The sequence below is a fragment of the Chelonoidis abingdonii genome, chromosome 1, assembly GCF_003597395.2.
Source record: "Chelonoidis abingdonii isolate Lonesome George chromosome 1, CheloAbing_2.0, whole genome shotgun sequence".
Taxonomy (NCBI): Eukaryota; Metazoa; Chordata; order Testudines; family Testudinidae; genus Chelonoidis; species Chelonoidis abingdonii.
In genome coordinates this window covers 365,059,778-365,077,771 of record NC_133769.1, presented here as the reverse complement: position 1 = coordinate 365,077,771, position 17,994 = coordinate 365,059,778, and the positions used below count along the sequence as shown (strand labels likewise).

The 17,994-nt window shown below is 50.0% G+C and overlaps 1 protein-coding gene across 1 annotated transcript; it reads right to left on the bottom strand.

The window, feature by feature from the left end:
* Positions 1–13,439: 13,439 nt before the first annotated feature.
* KCNE3 (potassium voltage-gated channel subfamily E regulatory subunit 3) lies at positions 13,440–17,573 on the bottom strand. The gene is made up of 2 exons (XM_032782930.2): positions 17,310–17,573; positions 13,440–15,905 (listed from the first exon to the last, which is right to left on the bottom strand). The coding sequence occupies exons 1-2, from the start codon at positions 17,360–17,362 to the stop codon at positions 15,578–15,580; spliced, it is 381 nt and encodes a 126-aa protein (XP_032638821.1). The 5' UTR covers positions 17,363–17,573; the 3' UTR covers positions 13,440–15,577.
* Positions 17,574–17,994: the final 421 nt, after the last annotated feature.

Below are 17,994 nucleotides of genomic sequence, written 5' to 3'. Positions count from 1 at the left end.
GGCTGATATTTCTGATTCTGTTGGGCTCTATTGTAAATGACTGGATAATTATAGCCACTTGAAAAAGAAACAAAGACCCATTTGTCTTGTAACCACCCATTTCGTTGTCACTTTATTTCATTCAATTAAAATTTTTGAAGAAAATCCATTCTATAAACACCTGCATTTTTAAGCACCAGAAAGGTCCGTGAATCCCCGTCATTCTTACCCTCACTAACCCATGCCTCGAGACCTACTGCTACGCAGGGCCAGCTCCAGCTTTTTTGCCACCCCAAGTGACGAAGCCAAAGAAAAAGAAAAAAAGATAAAGCCGTGATCAGCAGCACTTCAGTGGCAGCTCTACCGTGCCGCTTCATTCTTCGGCAGCAATTCGGCAGCGAGTCCTTCCCTCCGAGAGGGAGTGAGAGACCCGCCGCCAAATTGTCACCAAAGAACCGGACATGCTGCCCCTTTCCATTGGCCGCCCCAAGCACCGCTTCCTTTGCTGGTGCCTGGAGCCGGCCCTGCTGCTACGGGGCTATATTACAAGACTATGGGCTGGATCCTTAAGTGGTGGAAAGCAGTGTCACTCCATTGACTTAAGTGAAGCTATGCCAATTTATATCAGCTGAGAATCTGGCCCCATGACTCCAGTGAAGTTACACAAGGGATGAATTCGACCCCATATGTTTAGTTGTATATAGAAGACTGGACTTCATACTTCTTTCCAGCTACAAGTTTCAACTTGCAGTCTACAAAAGAAAATCAGCATTCCAGCAAAGTTTAACAGTGTAATAAACAGGTTAGTGCATGCATGTGCATCACTGCCCTCTACTGGATGGAATCCAAACTCAACTTTTCCATTATTAAAATTTATTATTTGGGGTGCCATATTTACATACTACCGTATTAAAAAACTTTTTGGCCACTACCCTGGTGCAATTATTTTTAGTAGGAAATGCCTTAACTCATTCTGAAAAGGAATTAATTATTACCAATAAGTACTGGAATCCTTCCCTACTCCTTGGCAATTTATCAATAAAATCAATTTGACCCCTGTGCCATGGCCCAAGCCTTTGTTCGTGCATCATGAGTTGACAGTGTGGAGGACGAACCTTGTCTTGAGAGCACAACACACAATTCTGCACCCATGTTTTAATATTATTCTTTATACACTCGCATTCTGCTACTCGCTTTAGCCTTTTTAAAGTCCCCTCCACTTTTCCATACATAAACTGATGGGCTACATTATGTAACTTCTGTTTTTTTGGAACATGGTTAGGGTGATTTGTAGTGCCATCTGTTGGCTCAGATGTGTCAACACAGACATTCTTGGGCTATTGTATCTACCCAATTATTCCAGGCAGTTTTTATACCCGTTTCTTTACTGTGTGCCCTTACATGTTGTACCTTTAACTATTTAGGGTTTTTTGTTACCCCCTGGTAAATCTATTTTTATTTTTTTGAATATGCAATTTTTTTTTTATTTGCTGCTTTTCACCTGTTCCTATACCAATTATGTATCCAAAACTGTATCCCCTTCACACAAAAATCACTGTCAGTATAAATATACACAGCCTATGGGGAATTTTCATATTGCCTTAAAACCTGATAAATTGCGTGGAGCTCTGCATGCTGAGTCGATCCATGGTCTAAATGTTCCTAAATGACTTACTCTTCTAAGTTAATGGCAGTGTATTTTACACACCTTTTCATTTTTACTACCATTGCACTCCCATCAGTAAATCAGATGTGCTTCCTCTCTTGGCCCATGGTATCTATTCTTCCAGTGGGGGCGCCTTTACCAAGGCAATTCTTTGCTTCAGAGTGACGGCAAATCTGGTGGCTGAACTTTGTGACTTTGTCCTCACCCACAACTACTTCACATTTGGGGACAATGTATACCTTCAAATCAGCGGCACTGCTATGGGTACCCGCATGGCCCCACACTATGCCAACATTTTTATGGCTGACTTAGAAGAACGCTTCCTTAGCTCTTGTCCCCTGATGCCCCTACTCTACTTGTGCTACAATGATGACATCTTCGTCATCTGGACCCATGGAAAAGAAGCCCTTGAGAAATTCCACTATGATTTCAACAATTTCCATCCCACCATCAACCTCAGCCTGGACCGGTCCACACAACAGATCCACTTCCTGGACACTACAGTGCTAATAAGTGATGGTCACATAAACATCACTGGAAACCTACTGACTGCTATACTTACCTACATGCCTCCAGCTTTCATCCAGACCACATCACACGATCCATTGTCTATAGCCAAGTTCTAAGATACAACCGCATTTGCTCCAGTCCCTTAGACAGAGACAAACACCTACAAGATCACTATCAAGCATTCTTAAAACTACAATACCCACCTGTGGAAGCAAAGAAACAGATTGGCAGAGCCAGAAGAGTACCCAGAAGTCACCTACTATAGGACAGGCCCAAGAAAGAAAGTAACAGAACGTCACTAGTTGTCACCTTCAGCCCCCAACTAAAACCTCTCCAGCACATCCTCAAGGATCTACAACCTATCCTGAAGGATGATCCCTCACTCTCACAGATTTTGGGAGACAGGCCAGTCCTCGCTTACAGACAGCCTCCCAACCTGAAGCAAATAATCATCAGCAACCACACATCACTGAACAAAAACACTAACCCAGGAACCTATCCTTACAACAAAGCCCGATGCCAACTCTATTCACATATCTATTCAAGGGACACCATCATAGGATCTAATCACACCAGCCACACCATCAGGGGGTCATTCACCTGCACATCTACCAATGTGATATATGCAATCATGGGCCAGCAATGCCCCTCTGCCATGTACATTGGCCAAACCGGATAGTCTCTAGCAAAAGAAAAGACGGTTACTCACCTTTGTAACTGTTGTTCTTCGAGATGTCAAGTATCAGAGAGGTAGCCGTGTTAGTCTGAATCTGTAAAAGCAGCAGAGAATCCTGTGGCACCTTATAGACTAACAGACGTTTTGGAGCATGAGCTTTCGTGGGTGAATATCCCTTCGTAGATGAATGTCTTCGAGATGTGTTACTCATATTATTCCAGTTAGGTGTGCGCGCGCGCCGGTGCACATTCTTCGGAGACTTTTACCTAGCAACACTCGGTGGTCGGCTGGCGCCTCCTGGAGTGGCACCGCTATGGCACTGGATATTATACCTCAGCCGACCAGCCACCCTTCAGTTCCTTCTTGCTGGCTACTCCGACAGTGGGGAAGGAGGTGGGTTTGGAATGGATATAGCAACAACAATCTCGAAGAACAGTTACAAAGGTGAGTAACCGTCTTTTCTTCTTCGAGTGATTGCTCATATCCATTCCAGTTAGGTGATTCCCAAGCCTTACCTAGGCGGTGGGGTCGGAGTGAGATGTGGCAGAGTGCAAAACCGCTGAGCCAAAGGCTGCACATCTCTAGATTGTTGGACCAGAGCATAGTGCGAAGCAAAGGTGTGGACCGAGGACCAGTAGCTGCGCGACATATCTCCTGGATAGGTACATGGGCCAGGAAGCGGCTGATGAGCCTGAGCTCTGGTAGAATGTGCAGAGAGATGCCCAAGGGAACATGAGCCAGGTCATGCACATGCGGATGCACGCCCGTCACCCAAGAGGAGAGCCTCTGGGAGGAGACAGTAGGCCTTTCATCCGGTCAGCCACAGCAACGAGAGTTGGGGCGATTTTCGGAAGGGCTTCGTCCGATTATATAAAAAAGTGAGCGCCCTACAGACATCTAAGGAGAGTAACTGCTGTTCCCGCAAGATGAGTGAAGCTTCGGGAAGAAGACCGGAAGGAAGATATCCTGATTGGTATGAAGGCTGACACCACCTTAGGGAGGAATGCCGGACGCGGTCGCAACTGTACTTGTCCTTGTGAAAGACAGTATACGGTGGGTCCACCGTTAGCGCTCAGAGACTCGTCTGGCCGATGTAATGGCTACTTAGAAAAACTTCTTCCAGGACAGGTATAGCAGCGAGCAGTTGCCAACGGCTCGAATGGTGGAAGCATAAGCCTGCTTAGGACTAGATTGAGGTCCAGGTAGGGCAGGGCGGCGTACCTAGGGGTAGAGGCACTCCAGGCCCTTGAGAAATCTAGTAACTAAAGATGGGAAAACATGGAGTGTCCACTCTCCCCTGGATGGAATGTGGAGATGGCCACCTTCAGACGATATCGCCAGGCCCTGCTGCTTAAGGGACCAGAGGTAGTCCAAGATAGTGGGATCGAGACCTGAGAGAGAGTAATATTCTGCTTTCACACCAGCAGGAGAAACGTTTCCACTTGCCAGATATGTTGACCGAGTGGGAGGCTTCTGCTACTCAGAAGTATGTGTTGTACCGGAGTGGAGCAGCATAACTCCAACCTGTTTAGCCCACGGAGGAGCCATGCGTGAGGTGGAGGGCCTGCAGGTCCGGTGGCGAAGATTGCCGTGGTCCTGCGTTATGAGGTCCAGGTCTGGAGACGCAGGTAATTGGGCTGGCTATGGACAGTTGAGCAGTGTGGTGTACCAGTGCTGTCTGGGCCACACTGGCGCAATCATGATTAGGTGCGCTCTGTCCCTGCGGAGTTTTATCAGGACCTTGTGAACCAGCGGGAATGGAGGGAAGGCATAGAGCAGCCAGTGCTTCCACGACATGAGGAATGTCGCCCGAGATTGATCCTGGTGAAAGACCCTGGAAGGAGCAGAACGCTTGGCATTTCCTGTTCATGCGAGAGGGGAACAGGTCTATGTGGGGAAAGCCCCACTTCTGGAAGACCGAATGAATAACATCTGATCTTATCGACCATTCGTGGCAGAGGAAGGATCTGTTCTGGGACTTCTACATAGCCCACTCGATAGACCTGGTAGCGTCCAGGTCTATCGAGTGGGCTATGCAGAAGTCCCAGAGTCGGATGGTCTCCTTACAGAGGGGGGAAGATCGAGTCCCTCCCTGTTTGATGATATAATACATGGCCGTTGTGTTGTCTGTAAACACTGAGACACAACGGCCGTGTAGATGCTGCTGGAATGTCTGGCACGCCAGGTGGACCGCTCTCAGCTCTCGGACATTTATGTGAAGCGTCAGCTCCTGTGCTGACCAAAGGCCCTGGGTACAAAGGTGTCTGAGGTGAGCCCCCCATCCGAGAGATGACACTTCCGCCGTCAGGGACAGTGAGGGTTGTGGCGGATGGAACGGTAACCCTGCACATACCAGGGAAGGTGTTAGCCACCAGTCGAGGGAGCGTAGGGTGCTCGGGGGAATGGTGACTATTGTGTCTACCGGGTTCCTGCCCGGACGGTAGAGTGAGCTGAGCCACATTTGGAGAGGTCGGAGGCGGAGCCTGGCATATTTGGTCACATAAGTACAGGCAGCCATATGACCTAGGAGACCGAGACAGGTGCGAGCCGAGGTCATCGGGAAGTTCTGCAGACCTCGAATGATCGTTGTCATTGCCTGGAATTGCGGCTGGGGTAGGTAGGCCTTGGCTAGATTGGAGTCCAGGGTAGCTCCTATGAAGTCTAGCCTTTGTGTGGGGATCATTGTGGATTTCTCCACATTGAGCATCAGGCCTAAGCGTGTGAATAGGTCCCTGACAATGTCTATATGCTGTCTGACCTGTGTCTCGGAGGTCCCTCTGATGAGCCAGTCGTCCAGATACGGGAATACATGTATCCGACATTGGCAGAGGTATGTGGCGACTACGGCCATGCACTTTGTAAAAACCCTTGGGGCCATGGAGAGCCCAAACCAAGGGGATGACCGTGAACTGGAAGTGCTGGTGGTTAGCTACAAAGCAAAGGTACCTCCTGTGTGGAGGAAAAATGGCAATGTGAAAGTACGCGTCCTTCATATCGAGGGCAGCATACCAGTCTCCAGGATCCAAGGACGGGATAATGGTCCCTAGGGAGACCATGCGGAACTTCAACTTTATCATGAACTTGTTGAGGCCTCGCAAGTCTAGGATGGGCCTGAGGCCTCCTTTCGACTTGGGGATCAGAAAGTATCGGGAGTAAAACCCTTTGCCCTTCTCGTTTTGCAGCACCTCCTCTATTGCTCCTATGGCGAGGAGTGTCTGCACCTCTTGTAGGAGGAACTGCTTGTGAGACAGGTCCCTGAAGAGGGACTGGGTGGGAAGGCGGGGATGAAACAAATTGGAGGTGGTATCCTTGTTTCACAGTGCATAGGACCATAGGTTTGAGGTCAATTGGGACCACGCCGGGAGGAAGTAGGAGAGGTGGTTGGAGAAGGGAGGAAAAGGATCCTGTCCCAAAACTGGTACGCCGCCCTCGGGCGTACCTTCAAAAGGTAGACTTAGGCCCCACTGGTGGTTTTGAGGAGCCGTGGTTTTGACCCCCTTGGGGCCCGGACTGGCGTCTACGGCCACCCCGCCCGCGCAATCTACTAAAGTCTTGCCTGTGTCTGGGCACAAAGTACGGGCGGTGAGTCTGGGGACGGAAAGGTCTGCGTTGGGTCACAGGTGTATGCATGCCCAAGGAGCACATGATGACCCTATTGTCTTTCAAGCTTTGTAGCCTGGGGTCAGTCTTCTCTGAGAACAGACCCTTACCGTCGAAGGGTAAGTCCTGGATGGTATATTGTAATTCAGGTGATAAGTTGGACACCTGTAGCCATGAGATGCGTCTCATGGTGATACCGGAGGCCAGAGTTCTGGCTGCTGAGTCGGCCGCATCTAGAGAAGCCTGGAGGGAGGTTCTGGCCACCTTTTTCCCCTCCTCTAGGAATGCAGCGAATTCCTGTCGGGAGTCCGGGGGGAGTAGCTCTGTATATCTACCCACCTCTGCCCAGGTGTTGTAGCTATAATGGCTCAGCAGAGCCTGCTGATTTACAACCCGGAGCTGTAGGGCACCTGCCGAATACACCTTGCAGCCAAGTAGGTCCATTCACCTAGCCTCCTTTGACTTTGGGGCTGGCGCCTGTTGGCCATGGTGCTCCCTTTCGTTGACCGATTGGACAACCAGCGAGGAGGGTGGACATATAGATACTCGTACCCCCGAGAGGGTACCATGTATTTGCACTCAACCCCCTTTGCCGTAGAGGGGATGGAGGCTGGGGACTGCCACAAGGTGTCTGCATTATCCTGGATGGTCCTGATAAAGGGCAAAGCCACCCTAGTGGGGGCATCTGCCGACAGAATGCTCACTACAGGATCCTTGACCTCCGGGACCTCCTCCACCTGGAGGTTCATGTTGAGCACTATCCTCCTGAGGAGGGCTCTTAGAGGAGCCCATCTATTGGAGGCGGCCCCGAGGAGGAAGTCCCTGCCACTGCCTCATCTGGAGAGGAAGAAGATGAAATGCCAGGGATGAGCGGGTCTTGTATGGCCTCTTGCTCCTGCGGTGGTTCCTGCTTCAGTGGCACCGGGGCACCCGGTGGGTGGAGTAGTGGTTCCTCCATCCTGGGTGGAGGAGGACGACTAACTGTGGCCTCTGGTGCTCGGTGCTCTTATGAGGCGGAGCGGACCGGAACTAGCGGAGCACCTTGGGCCTGGTGGTACGCCCAAGGTGTCCAAAAGGACCACTGGCGAGGTCCTGGGTCCTCAAACCGGGCTTCTTGAAACACTCCGGTGGGCACGTCGGAATCGTGGTCTTGGCCATAGCAGCTGTCCGCATGGGAGGACACCGACATATGCCTGGATGGCCATGGAGGAGCAGAGAAGCCTTGTGCAGATGTTCCAACGGACCTGGCTGCTCTCGGTATCAGGGACCGGTGCCGGGATGCATATCGGCATCGAGAGTGAGACCTGCAACCAGATCGGTGCCGGGAGGTCGACCGAGATCTCGAATCCTGGCGTAGTGAATGGCTTCGGGAGGCACAGTGCCTGGAGTGATGCCATAAACTGGAGCGGTGCTGCGGGTAATGAGCCGGTGAACGAGAGTCCAACTGGTGCCATGAGTCTGACCGGTGCCGTGTAGTAGAACGGTGCCGGGACTGCAAACGGCGTTGAGAGCAAGAGTGCCGTCTGGACCTGGAGAGTCTGCAGGACCGCAATCGAGAGCGGTGCCGGTCAGCTGCGCCGACTGAGGGTGGTCTAATCAAGGTCGGCTTGCCTATGGATTGGATTACCCTTACCGGCGGTGCCGGAGGTAGAGGCAGTGCCAAGTCTGTCAGGGCGATCAGATCCCTCGCCTCTGAGAACGCCTCTGGCATGGACGGCATGGTGAGCTCCACCACGGCACACTCCGGGGAGCTAACAGGCGCCGGACTCGACGGCCCTTGTGGGACCGGAATCGATGGTGCCGATTTAGTCGGTGCCACAGCGGGTGTCAGCACCGGGCGGTCCAACTTAGGCATACTCTCTGGGTGTGGTGCGGTCGGTGCCGAAGCAGCAGCAGTCTTGGCCTTTCTCAACCTCAGGGAGAGGGAGCGTCGTTGAGCCGACTTCGGTGCTGACAACGTTCATTGCTGTGAGTCCTTGGGTGTACCGGTGCGGTCCGGTGCTACAGAGGCGCTTCTGCTCACCGACTGACCAGCGCTCGGTGCCAAAAGTGGAGGGGTGAGGGCTGCCTCCATGAGGAGCTGCTTAAGCCTGATGTCTCACTCCTTTTTTGTTCTCAGCTTGAAAGCCTTGCAAATGGGGCACTTAGCTGTCAAGTGCGATTCCCGAGGACTTCAAAAGGAGTCATGCAATCTCCTTCGGCATCGCTTGTGGCAGGCCGAAGCACGGTTTTGAAACCCGGTGAGGCCGGGCATGGGCTCCGGAACCGGGTGCAGGGAAGGGGCTATCCCCGAACCCCGACTAACTATGCTAGTAAAGAAAAAAAACGTATAACTATATATATATATATATATATATATATATATATATATATAAAAGGATTATAACTATATAACTACATACACGATAACGAACGAGAACTACGAGTAGCTAGGAAAGTGGAGGTCAGCTAAGCCGCGCTCCACTGTTCCAACGACCGACAAGGGCGGTAAGAAGGAACTGAAGGGTGGCTGGGTCGGCTGGGGTATATATCTGGTGCCATAGCGGCGCCACTCCAGGGGGCGCCCACCCGACCCATCAAGTGTTGCTAGGGTAAAAAGTCTTCCGACAAACGTGCACGCAGCGCGCGCACACCTAACTGGAATGGATATGAGCAATCGCTCGAAGAAGAATAAATGGACACAAATCAGACATCAAGAACTACAACATTCAAAAACCAGTCGGAGAACACTTCAACCTCCCTAGTCACTCAATTACAGACTTAAAAGTCGCAATTCTTCAACAACAAAAAAACCTTCAAAAACAGACTCCAATGAGAAACTGCAGAACTGGAATTAATTTCCAAACTGGACACTATTAAATTAGGCTTGAATAAAGACTGTGTAATGACTCATCCACTCCCGAACTAAAAAATATTTCCCCATGTTAATTTTTCTGCTGTTACTCACACCTTCTTGTCAACTGTTTGAAATGAGCCATCCTGATTATCACTACAGAAGATTTTTTTTCCTCCTGCTGATAATAACCCACCTTAATTGATTAGTCTCGTGAGAGTTGGTATGGCAACACCCATTTTTTCATGTTCTCTGAAAATATATATATATATCTTCCTACTATATTTTCCACTCCATGCATCTGATGAAGTGGGTTTTAGCCCCCAAAAGCTTATGCCCAAATAAATCTGTTAGTCTCTAAAAGTGCCACAAGGACTCCTTGTTCTTTTTGCTGATAGACTAACACAGCTACCACTCTGAAACCTGCATTGACACAGAAGCTTTATGGCTTGCTTTTGGATCCAAAGCCATCAGCAGTTGAGAGACTCTGTCTTAAAAGGGACACTGTAGAGGAGCGGATTCACCCCTGCGGCGCCTCCTGCTGGTCTGTTCTGGGAAAGAGCTCTTCCAGCTCTGGAGCACCCTCTGCAGGCCAATGATCTGCTTGTCCTCTGACCCCCGTGTCCCTCCCTGGATCCTGGTGCCCTGTTTAAGTGGGGTGCTGCCCCCTGGCAGTAGCCCCTTTCAGCCTCAGGGTCTACCCCTCCTAGAGGAACTCCCATCCTCTATCCTCACCTCACCTTAGTATATGGCTACTGCAAATCATCGTCTAGCCCCACACCCTGGGGCAGACTGCAGTATTAGCCTACTCATCACTGGCAAGGAGGGTTTGGACCTGCTGCCTTGGCCTACCCCTGGGCTGCCCTCTGCAACCTCCAGTACCTGTTGGCCTTGTGCTAGGCTGCAGCCTGAGGCTTTCCAGGCGTGAGCTCCCCAGCTCCTCAGCCTTTCCCCAGCCCTGCTTCACTCAGGTACCTTGTCTCTAGCTCCCTGCAGCCAGGCCCTTCTCCCTCTGGAGGCAGGCAGAGACTGTTTGGGCTTCTGGCTCACAGCCTCTTATAAGGACCAGCTGGGCCTGACTGGGGCATGGCCCCAGCTGTTACTGCCTTCCCCCATCAGCCCAGGCTTTCCTTCCCAGCCTCAGCCCTCTCCCAGGGCTGGCTTTAACCACCCTGCTACAGACACAATCAACTTCCACCAGAATTTTGATTACTTTCCACTTTGAACTCCTGATTCCAAAACACCCAGCGATCTGAAAGAGAAAACAACCTATTGTGGCTCCCTTTGGAGCCCTAATAAGATTTTAATTAAGTAATATGGTATGCCTTTGCATTTCTTTTACCCCTTCTACAATATACACTGCACGTTTTGGGGAAAACGCACACTCCTTCCATAGCTTAACTTTTATAACATTAGCCATGTTAATTTGTACATAAGGTATAACTGTTTCTTTTGTGCTCACAGAGTTTTTATGGACACTTATCAAAGTGACAGTTTGATTACAAAGAACCACCTTAAGGCTCTGTCTGGAGCACTGTCAGTTTTTTTAATTCTAAATTTAAATTTTATTTATTTATTTTTACTACAACTCTTATTTGCTATTTTGTTACTAAAAAACAAATCCAGAATTATTTTTTCCCATTCTCCTGGGTTTGACTGCCCTGCTGCAGCCACAACTTTGGTCTTTTAAAAAGATATTGAACTTATAAAGCAGTAAGGTACCTTAAGGGTTAAATGCTAAACACCAGAGCCAAAAACCACTAGTTACCTGTGTATGGCAAAAAGTGTTTCTCTGTTTTGCAACTTTGAAGGAAGGATTCAAATGGATTTTAGTGATAATATTTAAAAACAAAACCAATTCATCTTAAACCTACAAAACAAGAGTTTTACAACCAGGAGTGTTGATTTAGGTCCTAAACATGCCACATATTTACACAATATATTTATACACACATATTCTTTTTTTCTTAGCATACCTTACACTGCTTTAGTTTTTACACAGCTGTACATAGATTACATTTGTATACATTTGGGGACAGTTAAGTTCCAATAGAAACCCCTTATGTTCTTTTAGCGAATTTAACTAAATTGTCCATAGTCAAATTATGTAAATCAGATAGTCTCTTTGCCTGGCTAATTTACAGACATTCCTTTGGAAAAGGGCCCATTTCTCCTTCAGAATGGCTGCAAAGAATCCAAGAATTTTCTTCCTATAACACTTTTCCTTTTTAACATTTTTACAATGTTCAACTGCTTAATTCCCTCCAGCCTCTGCAGAGTTCACTTCTCACTCTTTCCTTAAATCACTTACTTAGCTCCCAAACTGACACCTTCATCAACTCAGATTTCACCATTCCAAGTAGTGTTCCAGGGATCTGAATTCCCCATGCCTGTACTTACTGCTTCCCTTACTCCTGTCACGATGCCCTCAGGGCTTCCAATCTGTTTTCCCATTTTTTTTTAATTTGTTGCCTGCCAGCTTGTCTGGGCCCGATTCTGCTTTCCTTCCTGAACCATCCCTTTTCATGGACACAGGCTTTGTTCCACTACCAATTTCGCAAGGAGGGTGGGCTCCTCAACTAGCCCCCACCCCTCCTGGTTCCTTTCCTGAAACTTTTTTTTTTAAATTGTGAAATCACAACAATATCCAACCCTCCTATATCCTTCAGACTGAGATCTTACAGCAATCTACTCATTTGCCCACGTTTGTGCTGGGACTTACAAAACACAAAAGGTCTATATACCCACTAAAAACTCTGCCTGACAAAGCAGGAGGGGGGAACGCTAAGCCCCCTACCTTTTGGGCTCGATCCTGCTACGACCGAGGGTATATTCACATATGCAGTTTTTTCCCACAGACAGGTAGGAACGAGGACTCTAATCCTCCCCATTATGGCCTGGCACCTCTACGACCATGGGTGTATATAGCTAGACAGTTTGTATATATCTTATTTGTATAGTTTTCCCCGACAGACAGGTTGGAGTGAGGACTCTAATCCTCCCCCTACTGTCAGCACTTCTACGACCGGGGGTGTGCACACCTAAATGATCTATCATTTTATACGGATGGTATAACCTTTTAGCAATATTTAGCAATACAGTAACTCCTCACTTAAAGTCGTCCCGCTTAACGTTGTTACGTTGCTGATCAGTTAGGGAACATGCTCATTTAAAGTTGTGCAATGCTCCACTCTTACGTTGTTTGACTGCCTGCTTTCTCCACAGCTGACAGCCTCCCTCCCTCCCCCACCAGTGCCTCTCACCCGCCAGCAGACCCTGCAGATCAGCACCTTCCCCCTCTTCCCCCCGCCTCCTGCCCAAGGCAATCAGCTGGCTTGCGGCATTCTGGAGGCAGGAGGGAGGGGGAGGAGCGAGGACTCGGCGCGCAGGCTTCCTCTCCCTCCCCTGCCTCCTGAACGCCACAAGCCAACTGATTGCCCCGGGCAGGAGGCAGGTGGGAGGGAGGGGGAGCCTGTGCTAAATAGTCGCTCCTCCCCCCTAAATGCTGCAAGCCAGCTGATTGCCCCGGGCAGGAGGCAGGTGGGAGGGAGGGGGAGCCTGTGCTAAATAGTCGCTCCTCCCCCCTAAATGCTGCAAGCCAGCTGATTGCCCCGGGCAGGAGGCAGGTGGGAGGGAGGGGGAGCCTGTGCTAAATAGTCGCTCCTCCCCCCTAAATGCTGCAAGCCAGCTGATTGCCCCGGGCAGGAGGGAGGAGGGAGGAGTGAGGACTCGTTGCACAGACTCCCCCTGCCTCCCAAACACAGCAAGCCAGCTGATTGCCATGGGCAGGAGGGAGGAGCCAGGACTAGGCGTGCCTCCCCCCTCCCTCCTCTGCCTTCCAAACGCAGCAATCAGCTGGTTTGTGGTGTTTAGAAGGGAGGGGGGAGGACCCAGGACCCAGTGTGTGAAGTAAAGGGGGAGGAGATGGGGGGGAGAAGAGGCAGGTCAAGGGTGAGGGCTTCGGGGACGGGGTAGAGTGGGCGGGCTGAAGTTTGAACCCCCTGCCTCTGGTGCTTGCAGCGTAGGAGAAGCTGCCCTGGAACCTAACCCCCCGATTTACATTAATTCTTATGGGGAAATTGGATTCGCTTAACATCATTTCACTTAAAGTCACATATTTCAGGAACAGAACTACAGCGTTAAGTGAGAACTTACTGTATGTTCAACAATCACAGCGCAGGTCTTCCCCCTTTCACAATTCTCCACCCAAAACTGTTAGAAGAAGCCCACGGGATCTTTTTCAGGGGAAACAGCAATACGCCACGTTTATTGAAGATACAACAATCAGTATATGCATTCAATCACACACACACCACCACACACACACACACTGTCCCAGCAGTCGATGTTATAGTTACCAGTTTAGAGTCCAGATCAATCTGGTGGCCAGCTAGGTTGATCACAGTTAGGGAGGAACTGGGTTCTGTCAGTCATGACATGATGTTCCAGGGAAGTCTTGGCAGGACGAACTCAAAGTTTCATGGCAAGGCACCCTGTTTACATAGTGGTTTTCCTTTATTGGGACAAATGAGTTTTGCACCATCATGCTGTAATCAATTATTGTTTGATGAGTGCTTGTTTTCTTAAATTGCCCTGCTTATGTTTTATTTTGGGTTTTTTTAATGAAGTTTTTTAGGAAGTTATCCCAGGCTGGTTTTGATCACAGCTATTTTGTCCCCATTGGTAGGTGCTTGTCTCATTTTTAGAGTTGTTAGTCTGCCCTCCTCTGACATTTCAATCGGGACGTGTTGCAGCCTCCTGGCGCCCTTGCGTCTGTCTCTGGTTCCTTCCTAGAACATCTGGTTCAGCGATGGCCTTCACACTTAGCTCTTAACACCCACATTTCTTATTTACACACAAAACAGAATTAATTTACACAGAACATTTTGAACAGAACCATCAAGTTGCAATGCAAAAGAAAACACTCATGGCATTCTTTTACTGATTTTAAAATGCTAAACCTACAACAAAGTGGTGACCTTAAAACATCTGTTACTTCCTTGAAATCAGCCCAGACACAGATTCCAACTGATGCAGCTTTACCAAATGGCTCCTTAGGTCATTCCTTTCTGCTATTCAAAAACGGTGGCAGCAGGATATGGTCAAATCATACAGCAATACATTTAATACATGCTACATTACTCTTCTTTATTTTTCATTTTAAATTATACAAAATACAAACATAAAATCCTACTATTACAACTGTATATCATAGGCCCTCTATTGCTAACAAGTCTCTTTCAGTTACAAATGTAGAAGCCTGTGCTTTTGGAACAGGAGGAACTGAGCTCCGTCTCTGCTGTCCCCAGGAAGTTCTGAATAGCCAACAACTGTCTGCGCTACATGGCCAAGGATTTATTAAAATGCACAACCGTTTACCCAACGCAGGGAAAACAGCTTGGCTCACTGTGGCGTACAGACCCTTTTGGCCCTCAGGACAGAGATCAGTGGGAGCTGCGTGGCACTCAGCCCCTCTCCAGATCAGTCCCACAGAATATTTTCCCTTCTCCCGGATTTGTTCTCTGGCTGCTCCCCTGAGAATGGGAGGCCTCCCTATTCAGAGCCCTGTTAGACTCCAGGCTGCACATGCATAGCAAGAGACTGACAGGATGTGGAGGGACAAATTAAACCATCCGATTGGCTCATCCGCCAGCCATTCATTCTCTGTTCTGTTGACAGAGGCATCTCCACACACTGATGCCGGGTCCCAGCACCAACGTTCTGGACTCTAAGTGGACCACCCAGTCCCCAAACTGTGTCATGGTCTGCCTGAGCCAGGAGCCCACTCACTGTTGAGCTGCGTGCACTGTGCATCTGGATCTCCGCATCCATTTAGCTATGATCTCATATGGCATCCAACATCACAATAGTTAAGAACTTGCAGCGCTCACACATATCCCATGCTCCTTTGCATTGGAGCAAAGGATTCTGGGATACACTTAAGACCTTCCATCAGCCTATCCCTGGGCCCTGTGGTATAAATGGAGACGCTCCTTTGGAGGAGGAGGAGGTAGGTGGGAACTTCACAACTGGTGCAGCGTGATCCAAGATGGGCCTGTTAGCAAGTGTCCAGAGCTGTCACCTGACCATTCTGTGGCCTCTAAGGTCTGGCGCTCTCTGCCTGTGTGCAAGATCATGCCTGCTACTGCTCCTCTGCACTAAATGTGTCCACGTGGCTGTCCCTTAGCAAGACAGAGCTGTGTGTCAGCCCCTCCGAGAAGAATTTGACTGGATCAGGGAAAAGAGTTTCTCCTGCTACAGGAGGCAGATGCCAGTAGCTGTGCATGTCCTTGCAACAGTGTCCCTGCCCTGCTCAGATCATAGACACCCTGTTCTTAATGTATATGTGGTAGGGATCACTCCGCTTGTCCACCTTCCTGGACTTGGTGTACCCCAGAATCAAACTCCCCACCGTGACGGCAAACAGGATCATCACGAACAAGATGTACATGTAGGAATAGTCGTCCTTGCTGGCTAGCTTGACGTGACTGCCATTTGTCCGCCCCATGGCCTGGTCTGGAGGGCACAGGATGGCACCGTGAAGCGTTTGGTTCAGGGCCTTCAGCATTGACTGCAGGCTTTGGTACCACGTCTCCGTCAGATTCCCCACCTCCATGTCTTTGCAACTCCCAGGAAACTTTCTGCCAGGATAAAGGGGGAAAAGTGATTTCAGTCAGGCCTCACCTGGCCACCAGAGGGGGCAGGAGGGAGACACGTACACAGTAAAGAAAGACCCACTACAACGAGTCTCAGAACCCGGATTAACTACCTGGGATTGCGCAGCAGGGCTATATATAGCAGTGTAGACGTCCGGGCTTAGGCTAGAGCCTGGGCTCTGAAACCTGGCGACAGGGTGGGTCTCAGAGCCTGGGTCCGACCCGAGTCCAAATGTCTACACTGCTAGTTTTAGCCTTGCAGCACGAGCCTGAGTCGGTTGACTCGGACTCTGATACTTGCAATTTATTTCGCAACGGTTTGAGGGACCTTACAAGTCACACGGCATCACTGCTGCAAGACAGGCCCTGCGGTCACACTGGCTGATAAGCACCAGCATACAACTTGCGCATATTGCAGATCCCAGATAACGTAACACGGTGATGTCACCTTCCCCCAAAGGGTCCCAAAGTGTAATCCTAATGTATCACCAGCCACAGACATGCAGCACCACTGAGATGCAGCCACCTCTGGTGTGGAGCTTGGCAACCAGTCAGCACCCAGTGGGGACATTTTGGCCACATGCATTTTGGAAAACCCTTGTTCTTATGTAGGGAAATCCTCCTCCCTTCCTCTGGGGCTGCTGTGGGCCCTGGCAGCAAGATAGTCACAACGGGTCCATTGTAGGGTGGAGAGGGCAGGATTTGTGGAGTCTGTAGAGAAGCTTTGACGTAGGCCATACAGATCAGGGCTGTGCAGGGACTCTCTGTGCATGGTGTACAGGAGGCTGGAGTGCGGTGGGTGGGTAAGTAGAGCCCACTGACAGTAACTGGCTTTTTAGGCCTGGTGGGCCAGGAAGCTAGTAGGGTTCAGCACAGCTGGAAGGATTTTCCCCCAACAATAGTGCTTCATATCCCTGTCTCCCACACTAGACTACACCAAAGCTCTGGTGATCCCTCACCACGTGGGGGCCTCAGCAGAAGTTCTCCTCGTATTTCTGCTCCCTGCTTTGCACCGCCCCTCTGGTAGCCACCCTGGGAACTTTTCCTCAGCCAAGAGTGACGAGCTACAGATCGGTACCTTCCTTCCCCACCCGGGAGTCTAGCTTCAGCCTGCCGTCTGCAGACTCCTGGAGCAGAGTGCAACACAGAGGAGACCACCCGGCAAGGTCTACACCTCCATCCATGGGGCCCTGTAACTGGGTGATCTACATTGCTGACAACACACCCCCTTCATTGTGCTCCCAGCTGGGAGGGGCACCAGTGGAAGACCCTGGCTAGACAGACACATAATCAGCCCCTGTCCACCATGTGCTGGGGCAGCCAAAGAGCAGTCATCCCTGGGGACCTAACCCCATGTCAGGTAAGCCAGGGTAAATTCTTTGTACTTACACAGCGTCTCCCATCCAAAAAGCGAGACAAAGGGGCCATGTGGTGTTTGGCATCCGTGCCGCTGTGGAGATGGACAGGTACAGAGATCCCCAGGTCGCACAACAAGTCACAGACGTCCACAGACAGGCCCCCTCGGGGCAGTCACTCTCAGAGAGGCCAGAGACCGAGTAAGCCTGCAGCGTCGTAGCCCTCTACCTTCGGTCCATTGGTGGGGTGGGGCGGAGGAACTGGTCCCGTCACTGCCTGTGGACAGACAGAGGATGAGTCTCCAGGGCTGTCGATCAGGCACCTCTCACCGGCACTATCATTCAGTTAAACTAAACATTAAAACAGGAGAGCTCTCTGGGGCAGGTACCCACTGGCGCCCCAGCTTAACCCAGGCCATGTGTGACTCTCTGCCTCTCTCCAGTGGCTAGGCCACAGATTGCTGATGGTGCCACGGCCATTGAGCTAATGGATTTAATGCAAGCGGTGGAGACATGATCTTCGATTCAGAGCTTCACTCCCAGCAGACAACCTGCCCAGGACACTGACACGCGAGGCACCGTTCTAATGCAACAAACTAACCACCTGACCAAACCTGATCTCTCCTTCCCAACATGTCGCTATTTGCTAAGAAAACCAGAACGGATGTAAAAGTCACACTAATTGAACAGTGAATCTGGGGAAAGATGAGCCCCTGGCA